At 32.6% G+C, this 16002-nt stretch overlaps 4 protein-coding genes across 12 annotated transcripts; all 4 read left to right on the top strand.

Annotated features, from left to right (window-relative positions):
* Positions 1 to 793: 793 nt before the first annotated feature.
* On the top strand, positions 794 to 5312 carry LOC142505747 (pseudouridine kinase). Of its 5 annotated transcripts, none has more exons than XM_075618850.1 (9): positions 794 to 945; positions 1078 to 1208; positions 1757 to 1843; positions 2211 to 2258; positions 2592 to 2689; positions 2781 to 2895; positions 3708 to 3790; positions 4046 to 4607; positions 5137 to 5312. In XM_075618850.1, the coding sequence occupies exons 2-9, from the start codon at positions 1154 to 1156 to the stop codon at positions 5193 to 5195; spliced, it is 1107 nt and encodes a 368-aa protein (XP_075474965.1). In that variant the 5' UTR covers positions 794 to 945; positions 1078 to 1153; the 3' UTR covers positions 5196 to 5312. The 5 variants fall into 5 exon arrangements, with proteins under 5 accessions (XP_075474965.1, XP_075474964.1, XP_075474963.1 ...); XM_075618849.1 differs by having other exon boundaries at positions 800 to 945; positions 1078 to 1203; positions 1741 to 1843; XM_075618848.1 differs by having other exon boundaries at positions 821 to 945; positions 1050 to 1203; positions 1741 to 1843.
* A 402-nt stretch (positions 5313 to 5714) lies between these two features.
* On the top strand, positions 5715 to 10006 carry LOC142505197 (isoamylase 2, chloroplastic). Of its 5 annotated transcripts, XR_012804389.1 has the most exons (4): positions 5715 to 5888; positions 6260 to 8885; positions 9179 to 9485; positions 9701 to 10005. XR_012804389.1 is itself a non-coding variant. In XM_075618067.1 (3 exons), exon 2 carries the CDS (start codon positions 6331 to 6333, stop codon positions 8872 to 8874), a length of 2544 nt encoding a protein of 847 aa, XP_075474182.1. In that variant the 5' UTR covers positions 5715 to 5888; positions 6260 to 6330; the 3' UTR covers positions 8875 to 8885; positions 9179 to 10006. The 5 variants fall into 5 exon arrangements, 4 of the variants coding, with proteins under 4 accessions (XP_075474182.1, XP_075474183.1, XP_075474185.1 ...); XM_075618067.1 differs by having other exon boundaries at positions 9179 to 10006; XM_075618068.1 differs by having other exon boundaries at positions 6260 to 8889; positions 9206 to 10006.
* LOC142506035 (4-hydroxy-3-methylbut-2-enyl diphosphate reductase, chloroplastic-like) lies at positions 9806 to 15686 on the top strand. Its single transcript, XM_075619170.1, has 8 exons — positions 9806 to 9920; positions 13687 to 13769; positions 13885 to 13959; positions 14029 to 14134; positions 14217 to 14310; positions 14458 to 14641; positions 14718 to 14804; positions 15429 to 15686. Exons 1-5 carry the CDS (start codon positions 9806 to 9808, stop codon positions 14237 to 14239), a joined length of 402 nt encoding a protein of 133 aa, XP_075475285.1. The 3' UTR covers positions 14240 to 14310; positions 14458 to 14641; positions 14718 to 14804; positions 15429 to 15686.
* LOC142506034 (4-hydroxy-3-methylbut-2-enyl diphosphate reductase, chloroplastic-like) lies at positions 14416 to 15494 on the top strand. The gene is made up of 5 exons (XM_075619169.1): positions 14416 to 14484; positions 14549 to 14641; positions 14718 to 14804; positions 15130 to 15185; positions 15407 to 15494. Exons 1-5 carry the CDS (start codon positions 14416 to 14418, stop codon positions 15492 to 15494), a joined length of 393 nt encoding a protein of 130 aa, XP_075475284.1.
* Positions 15687 to 16002: the final 316 nt, after the last annotated feature.

The raw sequence follows: 16002 nt of genomic DNA, 5'->3' as shown, positions 1-16002 counted from the left end.
ATTTCGTGTGTATCTTAATTAATCGAATTTTTTTTAGGGATGAAAATTTAATAAAATTATAAAACTGAATTAAAAAAATTTATATCTTATTAATAAACTGATTTACTCAATTTAACTTTTTTTCAATAAAAATAAACGAAACAAAAAGGAATATGCCTATTTGACTATCCGATACCAATGATAAAATGTGGATGCTAAAAATATTTAAAAATAACAAAATCAACAACATTAATAAAAAGTAAGAATATTTAAAAAATTAGGGGTGAACAAAACTTTGGTCGAACGAAAATTATAGATCGAATATTAATTTAAATAGATTTATTGAATAAAAAAATATTTTTAAATTTTTACCCATTTCTTTTATTTGGATACAATCCAAAATAATAGAAATTAATTTTATTTTTAATTTTTGAATTAAATAAATTTTGACTCTGAAATTTTGTTCATCACCAATTTGATTAAGATTTTTATTATTGTTATTAATTTTAAATTTTTTAACATTATAATTATCAGTATTATTATTAATTTATTTCTTATGATTTATCATTATTATTTTTCATTAAAAATAATAACATCCATCAAAATATAAAAATGAAATAAAAATTTATAATAAATCTAAAGGGCCGAGATTTGTAACCCCGGCCCTGAAAAATTAAAGGCAATGGCAGGGTTTCAAATCTCAATCTCGGCCCTTACGAATTAAAAATTTTTGACATAATTTTATTTTTATTAAATTTTCATGGGCCAACCTTCAAATCTTAGCCCATTAATAAAGAACTTTAGAAACTTCTTTGCCCAAATTTCCTGGAGAAAAGCCCAACTGTAAGATTATCCATCGGTTCTGTTTACCCGACGCATGAACAGAGCAGACACCCAAGATGGAGAGCTGATCAAATTTCAGAGTATTTTTTTCACGGGAATCCAATCACAGCATTCGGTCACATGGTAATTTTTGTAGAGTTTCCATCGTGGGTTTTTTTTTTTAAATATATGAATAAGTAATTCTTGTTTTCGATGCTATGATTTTACAAGCTTGCAATCGATTACAGTAGCTGTGTTTGCGCGAGTTTATTCCAGGAATTGGATAAAAAGAGGCAAGTTTTAGGCGATGAAGCAGAGCCAGTTGTGATAGGAGGAATGGTTTTGGACATAAATGCCACCCCTTCTGTGCCTGCAAATCCCAGGACCACCACTCCCGGAAAGGTGTCGTATGTATACCGATACTCTGTCGACTGATATCCATGTTGCAGCTTTTGATGTTATCTGCAATATAGTTTTTGTAGTGAAATTCTTCTGTGAAAATGTACTGTTTCCGCAGTAAGGACTAAGTACTAAGGAAGTTGGTGTATAAAATGCTAGGCATATTTCTTGTTGGGTGTGATCAACTGTTTGTTTGGTTCAAGGTTTTGTGGGCAGTTGTGTTGTCTTCAGAAGTTAACTTATCATTCCTACAGGAAAAAAAACATTTAAAGAACATTGGTCATTTATTTATTTATTTTTTATCATGGAGATTGCTCAAAAACTTAATCTGTCAGAATAAAATCAAGACTGAGAATATCATTCTATGGAGGTGTATACATATGAAAGCATAAAATGCTTTACTATTGCATCTCATCAGTTCATTGGAACTTTTAAAAGTCCGTGAGAATCATTTATTTTATTTTGCTCTCGACTTGTTCTTTACAGTTATGTGTTGTTTCCTTGTTATATTTGTGTATGATTTGGAATTTACCTATTCAGGTTCACTATGCATTAGGCGGTGTGGCAAGAAATGTTGCTGAATGCATGCTAAAACTGGGAGCAAAATCTTACTTGATAAGTGCCACAGGATTTGACTTGGCAGGTCTACCCTCTATACTTAAAATAACAACTGTAATATGAAATGATTTACGGGTCATGGTGCGATGATTTTAAATCTTGTGAGTTTTAAGCCAATGGTATGGGAGAAACAGATAGATCTCAACACTGGATTCTATGCTTTGGATGCTACTGATGTCCTATTGAAATTCCTAATACCCTTATCCAATCTTGGAAAAATGATGGTACCGTCACAAAATCTTTCATGAAGAACCTGTTTCCTCTATCCTTTCTGGTGGCATGCATCATACAAGTCTTATCCATCAACGTCGTTATTGTTTCTGGTGTCGTGATAGTTTATGGGCTCATTTCTTCTCAATACACACATGGCATGTGATCCATATTTTAACCAGGCAACTTGATGTTGGAAAGCTGGCGATCTGCTGGATTATCCATAGAAGGTAAGGATTTTACTCCCTTGACTTTCTTGTTGAGCACCAATCATTCACGTGTTACATCTTAGTGTTTGGAATTTTGGGGAGGCCCATCACATGCATCACCGTCTTTTAATCAATAATGCCAAGGAATCCTAAGATGGAACATAGAGTGAAGGGCATTACAGTGATGAGAAAAAATAGAAAGATGTCAAGACCTTCCTAGTGATCCCATATATTTTGAGTTGTAAATTTGTTTCTGCCGTACAATCTTTTTTCCTATTGATATCTCCCTTTATCATGGACTGCATATGCTTCTGGTAAACTTTACATATATCTTGTCATTTATTTCCTCATCAGGCATTAGGAAGAACCAATATATCGAGACTGCAGTTGTGTGCAACATACTGGATGGTGAAGGAGAATTAGCTGCTGGTATTGCTAATGTGGAAGCTATTGTAAGTTTCTTTTGAAAGAGTTCTGTGGTTCGTATTGCTTGTTATGATATTGTACTGATTCCTGGTATTTTATTTGGCAATATGTGACCAGGAAAGGTTCGTTACTCCTGAGTGGATTCGGAAATTCAAATTCAAATTCTCTGTTGCTCCTGTATTGATGGTTGACGCAAACTTAGGTCCTCCAGCTCTTGTTGTATCTTGTCGAAGTATGTTAAACATCACCCGTTTGCTATTCCTTCTTTCTTTGTGAAATCAGAGTTTAAAGTTGTGATGAAGGATAAAAAATATTGTAAAATGAGTCGTCCCAGGTACAGATTATTTGGAGATGCACATGCGTGTCCAAATTTGTCATTTTATATCTGAGTATGCTGCGTGTGGCAATCTGAGTAGCTTGTTTTTTTTTAACGATATTGTTAGGATGGGTCTGGATTTCAGATGTGAAAACAGATTTCAAAATATGTTATGTGTGTGTAGTTATTTCTTCCTCTCTGACTTCCAAAATATGTTCATCACAAATAGACAAGTAACACTTGTATTTGGCCCCTAACTTGGCTTCATAAATGTACTTCATGTGAGCCTGATAAAAAGTTTATAAAATTATTGTGTTGATGATTGGATGGGGAAAGTATATTAAATTTGAATCAGAGGCTCTGATTGGTGACTGTTCAAAAGTACAATTTTGATGAACATGTTTTGTTATACCTTATATAGATAACAACTAGGCTAGTTATTGACGCTGTGGGAAACCTTCAAGCATGGATGCTCTTTATTTTCTCATATAGCACCTGCCATATCATCCCATTTATTTAGTCGCACAACCAATGGTTGTGCCAAAGTGTGTTTCGGTACAGTTAGAGATTATGAATTTGTTTTCTTGTTTTTACTTAAGGAATTAACAAGAGCTTGTTAAGATTATTCTCCAGAGACTGAACTCATCATATGAATCAACTCTCTTTTTGCAGAATTTACTTTTAAAGTTCTTGTTTGAAGCGCTTATTGGTTGAATGATTTTCCTCAGTGGCAGCAGAATTTAATACTCCTGTTTGGTTTGAGCCGGTATCAGTCACAAAGTCCAAAAGAGTTGCTCCCGTTGTGAAACATGTGAGTGCTAAAATTCTTGTTTGTCATGGAGGATTGGTCTCTTATATTGGTAAAAATCTAATTGCAGTTTCAAATTTAACATCTATTGCGGTTCTGTTCTAGCACCACTCTCATCTTTATAGTTTTAGTTTCCCATTGTTGTGAGCATTAAGGATGAACTTAATTGCCAGTTCATTGCTTTCCCTGTGTCACCCTTCTAAATTTCAACGTATATATTTCAGTATGACTTCCTGCTAATTGTAAGTTTTTGGACAGATAACTTTTACCTCACCCAATGAAGATGAGCTTGTAGCTATGGCAAATGCTCTTTCTAGTGGAAATAAATTCTCACCGATTGAAAGAGATATTTTGAGTAGCAGTTACTCCACAGAATCATTGTTTCAAATGCTAAAACCTCCGATATGGGTTTTGCTAGAGAAAGGTATTCAAGTGGTGATTGTCACTCTTGGATCTAATGGAGTGTTCCTATGCTTTAAAGCAATGCATGGAGTAGAGAAACATGATTTTATCAAAAGGAAGTCTTTTTCTTTCTGTAGAGAATTGTATGAAACTGTTAATTTAAGTTGCCCACCAAGCAGGACTTTGAACACTTCTAGGCCTAGTGGAAGTTACTATATTGCTATACATTTTCCTGCTCTTTCTGCCTCGGTAGTTAGGCTTACTGGTGGTGGTGACTGCTTCGTTGGTGGCACGATAGCATCGATCTGTTCTGGTTTAGATATAATGCAGAGTGTGGCAGTTGGGATTGCAGCTGCACGAGGAGCCGTTGAAAGTGAGAGCAATGTCCCTGCAGAATATGATTTGATGAAAGTTGCAGGTATCTTTGTTCCTAGTTTGTGCTGATTAATATGTCGAATTTGTCTCTTTCCTATGTTAGTGATTCAAAGTCTTTTCTTAAGTCTTTTGGTGAGACTTAATTTTGTGAGGATGAGGATATTTGAAAAGTGAAATAACTTTGTTTTAGAAGAAGAAACGCAATCTGCATCTTTAAATCGTCTCTACTGAAATTCCTCCTAGAAGTGGTTAGTATCCATTATAGAAGCTCTTGCCATTCATTCACATTCAAGGTATTTAATGAATAGAGAAATGCATAGGCTCGAATCTAGTAAAGTAAAATTTTTAAAGATCTCGAACAGTAATAACGAGATCAATTCTTTCTGAAGTTCTGTTGAAATTTAAAATTCAGACAGCAAGAAATCATTGAAAATATATGATGGAAATGTTCTTGTTCTTCTGATTACTTATGGTCTCCATATTTGTAAACATATAAGTTGAGTATATAAACTATAATTGACAACAGACAGTCTGGCTCAAGATAATGGCATGACGATTTCCCTTGTGTGCAGATGATGCGAGGTCCGTCTACTCAGATGCAAAAGTGGTCTTCTGTGAATCAAAGTTGTAACATTAGGGGCACATTTTCTTTATACTTTTGACAGTGTAAGCACAAGTGTCTTAAAAATTGTCCTTTTATCGATTCAAATTATCATCCTAGATTATTTTGGATTGATATATGCTCACATCTCTCTAGTTCAACGTTTATCATACTGAGTCGACTCTCGTTTAAAACCCAGAGAAAAAATCCCTCACCTCCACATGAGTTCGAACCCACGTAAAACCTGAAAAATCTCACTCAAATTTTATTTCTTTGTAATAAAAGAATAAAAAGAGCTTTAATACATATTCTAAGCACTTATCCAAATGACATTATCTCAAGTGTGAATTTTTCTGGTATGTAAGACCCAAAGACGCTAACCGTAATCTTTCCCACCACCACAATAATTACTTTAATATATTAATTATTTAACAATTCTTTATATTTTATTATTCCGACGTTAATTCAGAATATATAATTTAATATTGTTAAAATATTTATTAAATAACATAATTATTTATCTTTAAACTTAAAAGAATAGCCATTTTTGCTCTGACTATATCGAAAAGGGTCGGAGGGATGGGCGTACAATTTCTTGAAAAACTTTTGCTTCTTCAATTCATCCTCTCCGTACTCCCATCAGTCCACATCTCCATTCGCCACTGTCGCTTCTTCAATTCATCCTCTGCTCTGCTATTGGCGATTGCGACTCCATTTTAGAAGGTATTTATGCTACTTAAAATTATCACGCGATTATGAGTCACCCACCGACGTCCCGATTTTTATTTTCTGAACTGAAGAGGTGGTTAAGTAATCGATTTCTCGAGATGATGTCCTCTTTAGGAATTAAAGGGTCCATGAACTAACAATCCGTTAGCATTTTTGAACCTTGTCGACAATAGCTTTTGAAAATTCATAAGCAAATTGCTCTCAGAAGAAACAAACAAAAATGTTGTGATATTATGCTTGCCAAACTACTCTGGGATACCAAAAGACTGAATTTTACAGCGTTTGATAATCATCATCTTGTGTATGTAGCGCATAGTTGTTGGGATAGTTTGATATATGACCACCCTGATCGATCATTTTTGCAGGAAAAGATTGACAACCAAGTGAATTATTTGGCTGCATTCCAATTTCACTATTTTATCATTTATGTGTTTGAATGACCATGCTTCCTGTACAGTATGCTTGCTCAAGCTGTCGAGCTTTTGAATCGCCTGATCTGTTTGCTGCCAATTTTGGGATATACGTGAAAAGGGTTACAAGGGATTTAGTAAAATTTGATCTAAAACAGAAAATAGTCAAAGGTCGACTCATGAAATCTGGTGGGAGGATTTCTCTGGAGCATCATGTGATGAAGGCATTAGCCGCTTCGGACGTTTCAGTTGTTCAAACCACGGAAAAAGTAGCATCTTATAGATTTAGGACAGAGATTGGTGGTCAGTTGAAGGTACTCGTTAGAAAGAAAAATAACAAATATGAAGTACGTGTTGAAGTCTCCACCTTGCATGGAGAGGGAGATGGAGAGCTTATTATGAGCTGGGGCCTGTTCAGATCTGACTCATCAATCTTTATGCCGCTGAACTTTCAACAATCAAGTGCTGATAGGAAAGATAATATTGTTGAAACCCCATTCATCAAAGATTCTGTAGGTCGATTAGCTGTTGAGTTGGATTTTGATGCAAGTTTAGCCCCTTTCTATGTTTCAATTCTATTGAAGTCTTCTGGTTTTAAAACACCAACAATTAAAAGCCACAGGAAAGCTAATTTTGTTGTGCCAGTAGGTTTTGGCTGTGGACGCCCTTTTCCCTTGGGCCTTTCTTTCTTGGATAATAGATCCATGAACTTTGCCTTTTTCTCGAGTAATGCTGAAAGTGTCGTCCTATGTCTATATTCGGACTCTACAGCTGACAAGCCTGCTTTAGAGATTGATCTGGATCCATATGTCAATCGTTCTGGTTATATTTGGCATGCCCTGATAGATGATTCTCTGCCCTTTAAGAGCTATGGTTATCGCTGCAGCAGTGGTAATGCCAACAGAGGGCAACATGTTCTTTTGGATCCATATGCTAAGGTTATAAAGGACTTTGGGTTGGGTTTAACTCGAAAATGGCTTGGAAAATTGTGTGAGGAACCTGCATTTGATTGGAGTGGTGAGTTCCATCCGAGCTTACCTTTGGAGAAACTTATTGTTTATCGATTAAATGTCACCCGTTTTACAAAGGATAAGTCAAGTAAGTTACCTGCCAATACTGCTGGAACTTTTTATGGTATTTATGAGAAACTGCACCATTTCAAAGATCTTGGTGTCAATGCCGTCTTATTAGAGCCAATCTTCCCCTTTGATGAGCACAAAGGACCCTATTTTTCTTGGCATTTCTTTTCTCATGGAAGTTCATATGGACCTTCTGGCGACCCGAAGTTTATTGCAAATTCCATGAAAGAGATGGTTAAGAAGCTGCATGCCAGTGGAATTGAGGTTTTGCTTGAAGTTGTTTTCACCCATACTGGTGAGGACGTAACACTGAGAGGAATTGATGATTCATATTATCACGCCAAAGAGGACTTGAAATCTAAAAATATGCTGAATTGTAACTACCCTGTTGTCCAACAAATGATCTTAGAGAGTCTTCGGCATTGGGTGATTGAGTATCACATCGATGGGTTCTGTTTCATCGATGCAACTTCACTCCTGAGGGGAAAACACGGTGAGTTCCTTTCACGCCCTCCTTTGGTTGAAGCTATTGCTTTTGATCCATTACTTTCGAAGATCAAAATAATAGCAGATTCTTGGGATCCACATGACATGGAGACAAAAGAATCAGTATTCCCTCACTGGAAACGGTGGGCAGAAATGAACGGAAAATTTTGTGTTGATGCAAAAAACTTTGTGAGGGGTCAAGGTTCTATAAGCAGTTTAGCAACACGATTTTGTGGAAGTGGAGATATCTTTCTGGGTGGTCGGGGCCCAGCATTCTCTTTCAATTTTATTACTAGAAATGTTGGACTCACTCTAACAGATTTAGTTAGCTTTAGTAGTGAAGAAGTAGCGTCTCAGTTGAGTTGGAATTGCGGGGAAGAAGGACCCACAAATAAGAATTCTGTGCTAGAGAGGCGACTTAAACAGATCCGTAATTTCCTTTTTATATTAATTATTTCTTTCGGTGTGCCAGTTCTCAACATGGGAGACGAATGTGGTCAATCTTGTGCAGGTTCCCTGGCATATGCTGACCGGAAACCTTTGGATTGGAACTCCTTGAGATCTGGCTTCAGTATTCAGATCACGCAATTTATTTCATTTTTGTGCTCATTGAAAATGAGACGAAGTGATCTTCTTCAGAGGAAGAGCTTCTTGAAACAAGATAAAATTGAGTGGCATGGAACCGATCTTTCTCCACCAACATGGGATGATCCATTATCCAAATTTGTAGCTGTGACTTTGAAGGTTGACAAAAAGTTAAGCCAATCGACTTCGGCTTTTCCAAAACCATGTGGTGACTTGTTTGTTGCCTTCAACAGTGCTAATCAGTCTGAGGAAGTTTCTCTCCCGTCACTTCCAGATAATACGGCTTGGTTTCGTTTGGTTGATACAGCATTTCCTTTTCCAGGCTTTTTCTCTGTGGATGGTGTTCCTCTTGAAGATGGTTTATCAACATATGAAATGAAGTCTCACAGTTGTGTGTTGTTTGAAGCTCAGAGCTTGTAGTCGTGGTTCCGGTTTGTACCCATGCCATACTTTCATGAGCATTTATATATACATTTCTCATTTGGCACTATGTTGCTTTACTAAATTACAAATTTATTTTTATCATGTCGTGATCTCTACCTGATTAGCCATTTTTGCAATAGAAGTAAGCCTCCTTATACGGTGTACTCAATGTTCTGTGGCAAGTGACATGATTCATTATATTTGCCAATAGTTCCAACTCTTGATGATAGATGCTCTTTTGATGCTGCTAGCATAGAATTCTACTGTCGTTGATGTAGATTGGGATATTTCTTTGAAACAGGTAAACTCAGCTCGAGCCCTTGTGCAGAATCAATGTCTTGAAATTTAGTTCTGTTGGACTTCACTTCTCTATTATCTGTCATCTTGATAGTGGTTCTGCACATGTCTTGAAATTTAGTTCTGTTGGACTTCACTTCTCTATTATCTGTCATCTTGATAGTGGCTATCGTGTAACCCGTACATAATTTTCCAGTTTTGGCGTATTTACTTCCGTAATTTTATTTGTCAATACAAAATCCAAGTTTTCGACCATGATTTAAACAACCCTCTGCGATAATGCGCATCCAAGCCTGAGCCTAGCGGCAAAGGTAAGGAGGAAAGTGGTGAATTGCATGGACAACATTATTAATTCCATATTCTTCCCTTCTGAAAACTTTGTTTCCGATCTTTGTATAGCTCAGGTCTCTGGATCTATATAATCCACAACCAATTTGATTTGCTAACCAAATTAGATGACATGAATCTCAGCCTTGAGTTGACTTCAACATGCGTGTCATTTTATGCTCTCCCTTTGTTTGAACAGGCAAAGAACGAAAGTTAGATAATCAATTCTTGGAAGTACAAGATTGATCTGTATTTCTATGTGATACTTGTCTCTTACATATGAAAACCTTTGCAAAGCCAACACATGGAGCAGACTCAGCAGATAGCCTACGTGGTTTCAGAAATACACCGGGGGCAAGAACCACTGTTTATGGATACAGAAACTGCAAGCAGCCATGCAGTCATAGCTGTTGCCGCAGGTTCAAGAGGAAGAAGCCTCGAGGGATGGATGCCAGTTCATTTAATCTTTTATAGAGTGAACAATTATGCCAATAATTATTTGGCCTTCTTTAATTACATTTTTTTATCAATAAATAAAATATATTACTCAACTAAATAAGTACAAATACTACGGCCATTACATGTGAATTACATCAAAATCAAATAGAAAAACACATTAACTACTCTACAATCATATCATCATCATTATAATATATTACATGATTATTTGAAAATTGAGTTCCATTAAAAATTTAATATTATTTTAATAATATTAAATTTATTTAATCTTTTTATATTTTGTGAAAACTAAACTAAAAAACTAATTTTACGAAAATAGCCCACCCATTTAACATCAGCCGCTAAATAAAAAATTTCCCCATAAACCAAAAAAATCAGAAATATGACACGTGGTGTTTCATCATTGGTGGATATTCACACATATTTTGAATAACACGTGTGACCGCGGGAGATAAATTCCGGACCATACGCTGCAATTTACGTACGCACCTGTGCTAACATGGCTGAAGTACTCTCGTGTCCCCAATAATCTATATCTGTATATCTATATACCTATAAAAGTATATCTATATACCTATAAAAGTGTGGATCACTCATTTGTTTTTCGATTGTGAAAAGACACAAATGTCTTCTTATTAATATGAATTCAAAAAATCATATAAGGATATATATGTAAAATTATAGCAAATGCTAATAAAATGTCATTAGAACATACATTGATGGTAGTAATTTATATCATTTCAATAATATAATGTAAATCCTACATTAATTTTATCAAATAATTGATCTTTATAAATAATTGATCTTTATACTACATTTAAATGTTTTATTCTTTTAATTTTATCTCTACATTTTTTTAATGATTTTATTATAATTTTGTAATTATGTTTTTAGTGCAATTTCTAATTAAGTAATAAATAAATTATAGTATTACAACAAGATATATAAAAAAATTTAACTATATGTCCAATAGTAGAATAACATGATGAATATAAAATAATATGATAATGTGAAGTTTAATACTAACATATTTTATGGTTTTTTAAACAAAAAATTGAAAGTAAATAGTTTAATAAATTTATTAGAAGAATTTATATCAATAATTATGAATGTCAATATGTTAATAATCTCATAAAATATGAAGCTCTTAGAAAAATTTGGAGAGTTTGACTATAGTAAGAAAGTAAAGATTTTAGTAGCACTTTTAAAAAAGATTATACATAGACAAATTTATAAATTCAGCACACACAAATTTGGTGATATTCGAAATATCTACTAAGATTAATTAAGATTTAGACATTAAATTAAATGTCTAAAGCTAAACCTGACAATGGTTTTCAAGAACAGTAGAACCAAAATCAGACTAAATTTTTTCTTAGTCTCTATTCCAAAATTAGTTATCATAATTTTGTAATTTAAAAATTCTTTAATAGAAAATTGTAAAATGAGAAATTTTGAAAATAATATTACATAAAAATTGAATAGATATTCGATAATAAAAAATACATTAGAGAAATAATATTTTCTTCATACATAATTCTTACAAAAAATATTAAAAGAATAGCTTTTTTTAATAAAATATATATTTTTATTAAAAATATTAAAAGAATATATATTTAACTATTATACTTATAAAAGTGTAAAAAGAATAACAAAGTTTTTCATTGTAAATTTTCTACTACCCCCTTAAATTGTGTGTTGTTAGATTAATTGCATGGAAATTTTCTACACAATTTATAGGAAATCTATGCATTAAAAATGAATATATCTTTGATAAAAAAAATATTTTTTTATCTATATACCTACAAAAGTGTAGATCATTAGCCATGTTTTCCAATTGTCAAAAAATAAAAATGACCTCCTCATCAATACAAATCCTAGATTCAATAAAGATATATTTGTAAATTTCTAATTGTTGCAAGTGTAAAAATGAAATATCAAAATTTTTTATTTATTCCGCCTAATATATAATTAATTAGTAGCCTAATTATTCCACATAATATATAATTAATAGTCTAACAAATGCTAATAAATTATCACTACAATATACATTGATTGTAATAATTTATATCACTTCAAGAATAAAATGTAACTCTTATATTAATTTTCTCAAATATTTCATCTTTATACTAACTTTAAATATTTTATCCTTTTAATTTTCTTTCTACATGTTATTTTATGATTTTAATGCAATTTTGTTATTATATTTTAATGTAGTTTCTGATTAAATAATAAATCATAGTATCACAAGAAGATATAAGAAAAAATAATTATATATGCAATAATACAATAACATGATAAGTATATAATAATATAATAATATAAAATTTAATAATAATATATTTATAATTTTTTAACTAAGATAAGAATTGAAAGTATTTAGTATAATTTATATCAATAATCATGACTGTTAATATACTAATAATATCATAAAATATGAATCTGATAGAAAAATTAAGAGAGCTAGCTATAATAAGAAATTTAAATATTTTAGTAGCAATTTTTTAAAAATATATATATATCAGACAAGTGTTTTAGTGGAATCCTTCCAACAGAGGAAGAAGGGGTATGAGTATTTTTCTCTGAACATCCATAAAATTCTCGTGTCTTTACTTTTCACAAGTTTTTACATTTCAAACTATATCTTGTTGTTTAGATTGTCAACCGGTTGAAAATATTAGAAATATTGAATCGTCTTTCACACTTTTCACGTGGTTCATATTCTAACCGTTTGAGAAAATCTTTCAACCGCCTAAAAACGATTGAAGACAAATTTTAAAAGCAAATATTTTTAAAAGAGTTTATTCACCACAACTAAATTCTTTTCTGATCCCAATAATATACAATCACTAAACACATACAAATACATAATATATATATATATATATATATATATATATATATATATTTGTAATTGATGGCTTAATGAAAAATATAAATTATATACTTTTAAAAAAATTATTTATTAACTAATGTATATGAAAATTAATTTATCTATAATATATAATTCTAAAGCAAAAGGTAAAAAAATTCTGTATGAGGTTAAATAATATTTAAATTGAATATTATGGGTTATATTTTATTATCAATATTATTATTTCATTAGTTTTGATAATATTTTGATGAGTCAGTCACAAATATTTTAAATTGATAATTATTTGTCCTTAGTGTGCTTCACTTATATAAATTATTATATATGTATTTATAAAATCCATAATTTGATTGATTTTTAGGTTATTATAACTTATACGTGGTGCTTAGATATATATTTTTTTAAAATTTGTTTCAGTTAAATTCGTTCTATATATTATACTCATTATAATTTATTATATAACATAAAATCAATTGCTTGAATTTTAATTTGAGAAACAATTGTGAAAGTAAGGTAGATACGTTCTTAATTAATTTATTCGTCTAATATGACAATAGACTAAACCAATATGTTAAGACTAATAAGAACATTTCTCAGAAAATGGAGATGTTTCATTGTTCGGTTTACCGCGATAAATGAGCTTCCAAAATTGTATCCAAAGGAAGAAAATGAACTATTTATACTAAACTAAAAATAAAAAAAATGTGTTTCACTAAAAACGTGTTTTGTGAATCTTATTCTACCAACACAATATAAATTAAAAAAAATTTATTCAAATTATTTTTTAAAAAAATCAAATTTTAATTTTTATTAAATAATTAATATTCACGTGCGATGCACGTGCTTCTTGCTAGAACATGGAAAATATGCTCATGAAGAGACTATTGCAACTGCCTCCTTTGCTGGGAAGTATCTCATCGTGAAGAACTTGAAAGAGGTCTTTCTAACTTCATTTTTTACCTATAATGTTCGTTTATTCAGCATTGGTGAAAAATACGCAGTGGTAATCATTATGTTAGACTAATTTTAGTAATGGTTTTACTTAATCACAGGCAACATATGTATGTGATTACATTCTTGGTGGTGAACTTGATGGATCTAGCTCAACCAGAGAGGCATTTCTTGAGGTAGGATGAGTATCTTACTCTTGAAAATTTTATCTTACTCTGTATTTTATGTAATTTGTTTGATTGCAGAAATTTAAATCTGCTGTGTCAAAAGGGTTTGATCCCGACAAGGTTCTTTTGAAACTTGGTATTGCAAATCAAACAACAATGTTAAAAGGAGAGACAGAGGAGATTGGTTAGATATTAAAGAATCGTATTTTCTCAACATGCTTGCGTATGCAACTTCTAATACTTATGCTTATTGTTTGTTCTGCAAGGAAATTGCTTGAGAGAACCATGATGCGCAAATATGGAGTGGAAAATATAAATGACCACTTCATGAGTTTCAACACTATTTGCTATGCAACTCAAGTCATTTTAATTCCATTAATTTTCTGTGTATGTTATCACTCGATACATATTTGTAGGATGCGAGAGCCACAAACTTAACTATTGTCTTTCGTGCTCATTTTCGATATGAACCTTCTCATGTTTAAAGCCCTTCTTTGTTATATTAAGGAGCGGCAAGATGCCATGCATAAGCTGGTGGATCAACAAGTGGATCTCATTTTAGTTGTTGGTGGATGGAACTCGAGCAATACATCACTAGCAAGAAATTGCCGAGGATCGTGGAATTCCATCATACTGGATTGACAGTGAGAAAAGAATCGGCCCTGGAAACAGAATAAGTTACAAGTTGATGGTACGTGCCTGCTATATGTTCTATCTTGCAATAGGAAATCCAACTCTTGCAAACATGATGTGATTATGTATTACAGCATGGTGAGTTGGTCGAGAAGGAGAACTGGCTACCAGAGGGTCCCATCACAATTGGCATAACTTCTGGTGCATCCACTCCTGATAAGGTAATCTGCATGAATTCTCTATTTTTTACCGGCTATATATTTCTTCAGCAGTCCAGATCTCTTATCCAAAAGGTGTTTTATTTTCTTCCTGGTGATGAATGCACATGTTTCTAAATGGGCTAAAAATGATCTAACAGATGTATATCATAAATCTACACGTGCAGTCGCGCTCAGATGATTGAAGTATTATCTTAAGTACATTTAGGATTTTTACCATTTGTATCTCCTCTATTGTCTTACACGGACCCTTTCAGACACGAGCAGAGAATCCACCCATGAACTTGATTATAATTGTGATCTATGTATCTTTAGCTGAGATATTCAGGTCCCAACATCTTATAGCAATGTCTTAATCTGTGCTATTATTGTTTGCACCACACGGTATTAAGATAATAGATAACCTCTATCAAGATCAATGGAAACTAGACAGATGAAGACAACTACTAGACAATTGAGGTGGATAGGAGATTATCTATAACCATGTTCAGTCACCTTTTAAATCTAATATTACGTCTAGGCCTAATTTATGCTCCGCCTCACTCCAGCATTCACATAACAGCTTACAGTGTTAGTAATGTTGCCTGTAACGATTATCTATTCAGTGGTTCTTATGTTATTAGCCAGGTCGTGGAGGATGTCCTTGTAAAGGTGTTTGACATGAAGCGAGAGGAAGCATTGCAATATGCCTAGACTGTGTTGCAATTGGCATCGCAAGTATACTCCCTCAGTCGCAGCTCGATTTATTAGTTATCAGATTATTTTGAGTGAAATGTAATGCAGTGAATGTGTTGTGCAGTGCTTGTATCTGTAAATGCCACTTCTTGTGACACAGGTTGGATGCCTTGGACTGTTGAGTTTGTAAAGAAAAAATCTTGAGCCAGACGAATATGAATTACTTTGAGTAATAATAACGGGGAAGTTATAATTTTGTGATGGTCATATTAGGATGATTATTTGGATATTACAGTTGGCAAAATGTTCATTTTAATTAATTATAATGTGGTGATTATTTCGTGAAATTCACTAATCTTATCGTTTATAGTTTAATAATTGACACAAAATATAATATTACCAAGAAATATGAAAAATGTACCTCATTCTACAGCTATCTATCTTACATTTGATATGAATTATTTTCTTTTAAAAAAGTATAATTGGAAAGATTGTATAGATTTTTATGTTTATTAGTTTATTAATA

This window comes from Primulina tabacum, chromosome 10, assembly GCF_025594145.1.
Source record: "Primulina tabacum isolate GXHZ01 chromosome 10, ASM2559414v2, whole genome shotgun sequence".
Classification (NCBI taxonomy): domain Eukaryota; kingdom Viridiplantae; phylum Streptophyta; class Magnoliopsida; order Lamiales; family Gesneriaceae; genus Primulina; species Primulina tabacum.
This window is presented reverse-complemented; position numbering and strand designations above follow the sequence as displayed.

Coding starts and splice junctions, on each gene's coding strand:
- LOC142506034 (XM_075619169.1), top strand. CDS start 14,416: ATGAACCTTCTCATGTTTAAAGCCCTTCTTTGTTATATTAAGGAGCGG. Junction 14,642..14,717: donor GAATAAGTTACAAGTTGATG/GTACGTGCCTGC, acceptor TATGTATTACAG/CATGGTGAGTTGGTCGAGAA. Junction 14,805..15,129: donor GTGCATCCACTCCTGATAAG/GTAATCTGCATG, acceptor TGAGATATTCAG/GTCCCAACATCTTATAGCAA.
- LOC142505197 (XM_075618067.1), top strand. CDS start 6,331: ATGACCATGCTTCCTGTACAGTATGCTTGCTCAAGCTGTCGAGCTTTT.
- LOC142505747 (XM_075618848.1), top strand. CDS start 857: ATGAACAGAGCAGACACCCAAGATGGAGAGCTGATCAAATTTCAGAGT. Junction 2,896..3,707: donor TCTTGTTGTATCTTGTCGAA/GTATGTTAAACA, acceptor GATTTTCCTCAG/TGGCAGCAGAATTTAATACT. Junction 4,608..5,136: donor TGATTTGATGAAAGTTGCAG/GTATCTTTGTTC, acceptor CCTTGTGTGCAG/ATGATGCGAGGTCCGTCTAC.
- LOC142506035 (XM_075619170.1), top strand. CDS start 9,806: ATGGAGCAGACTCAGCAGATAGCCTACGTGGTTTCAGAAATACACCGG. Junction 13,770..13,884: donor TCGTGAAGAACTTGAAAGAG/GTCTTTCTAACT, acceptor ACTTAATCACAG/GCAACATATGTATGTGATTA. Junction 13,960..14,028: donor CCAGAGAGGCATTTCTTGAG/GTAGGATGAGTA, acceptor GTTTGATTGCAG/AAATTTAAATCTGCTGTGTC.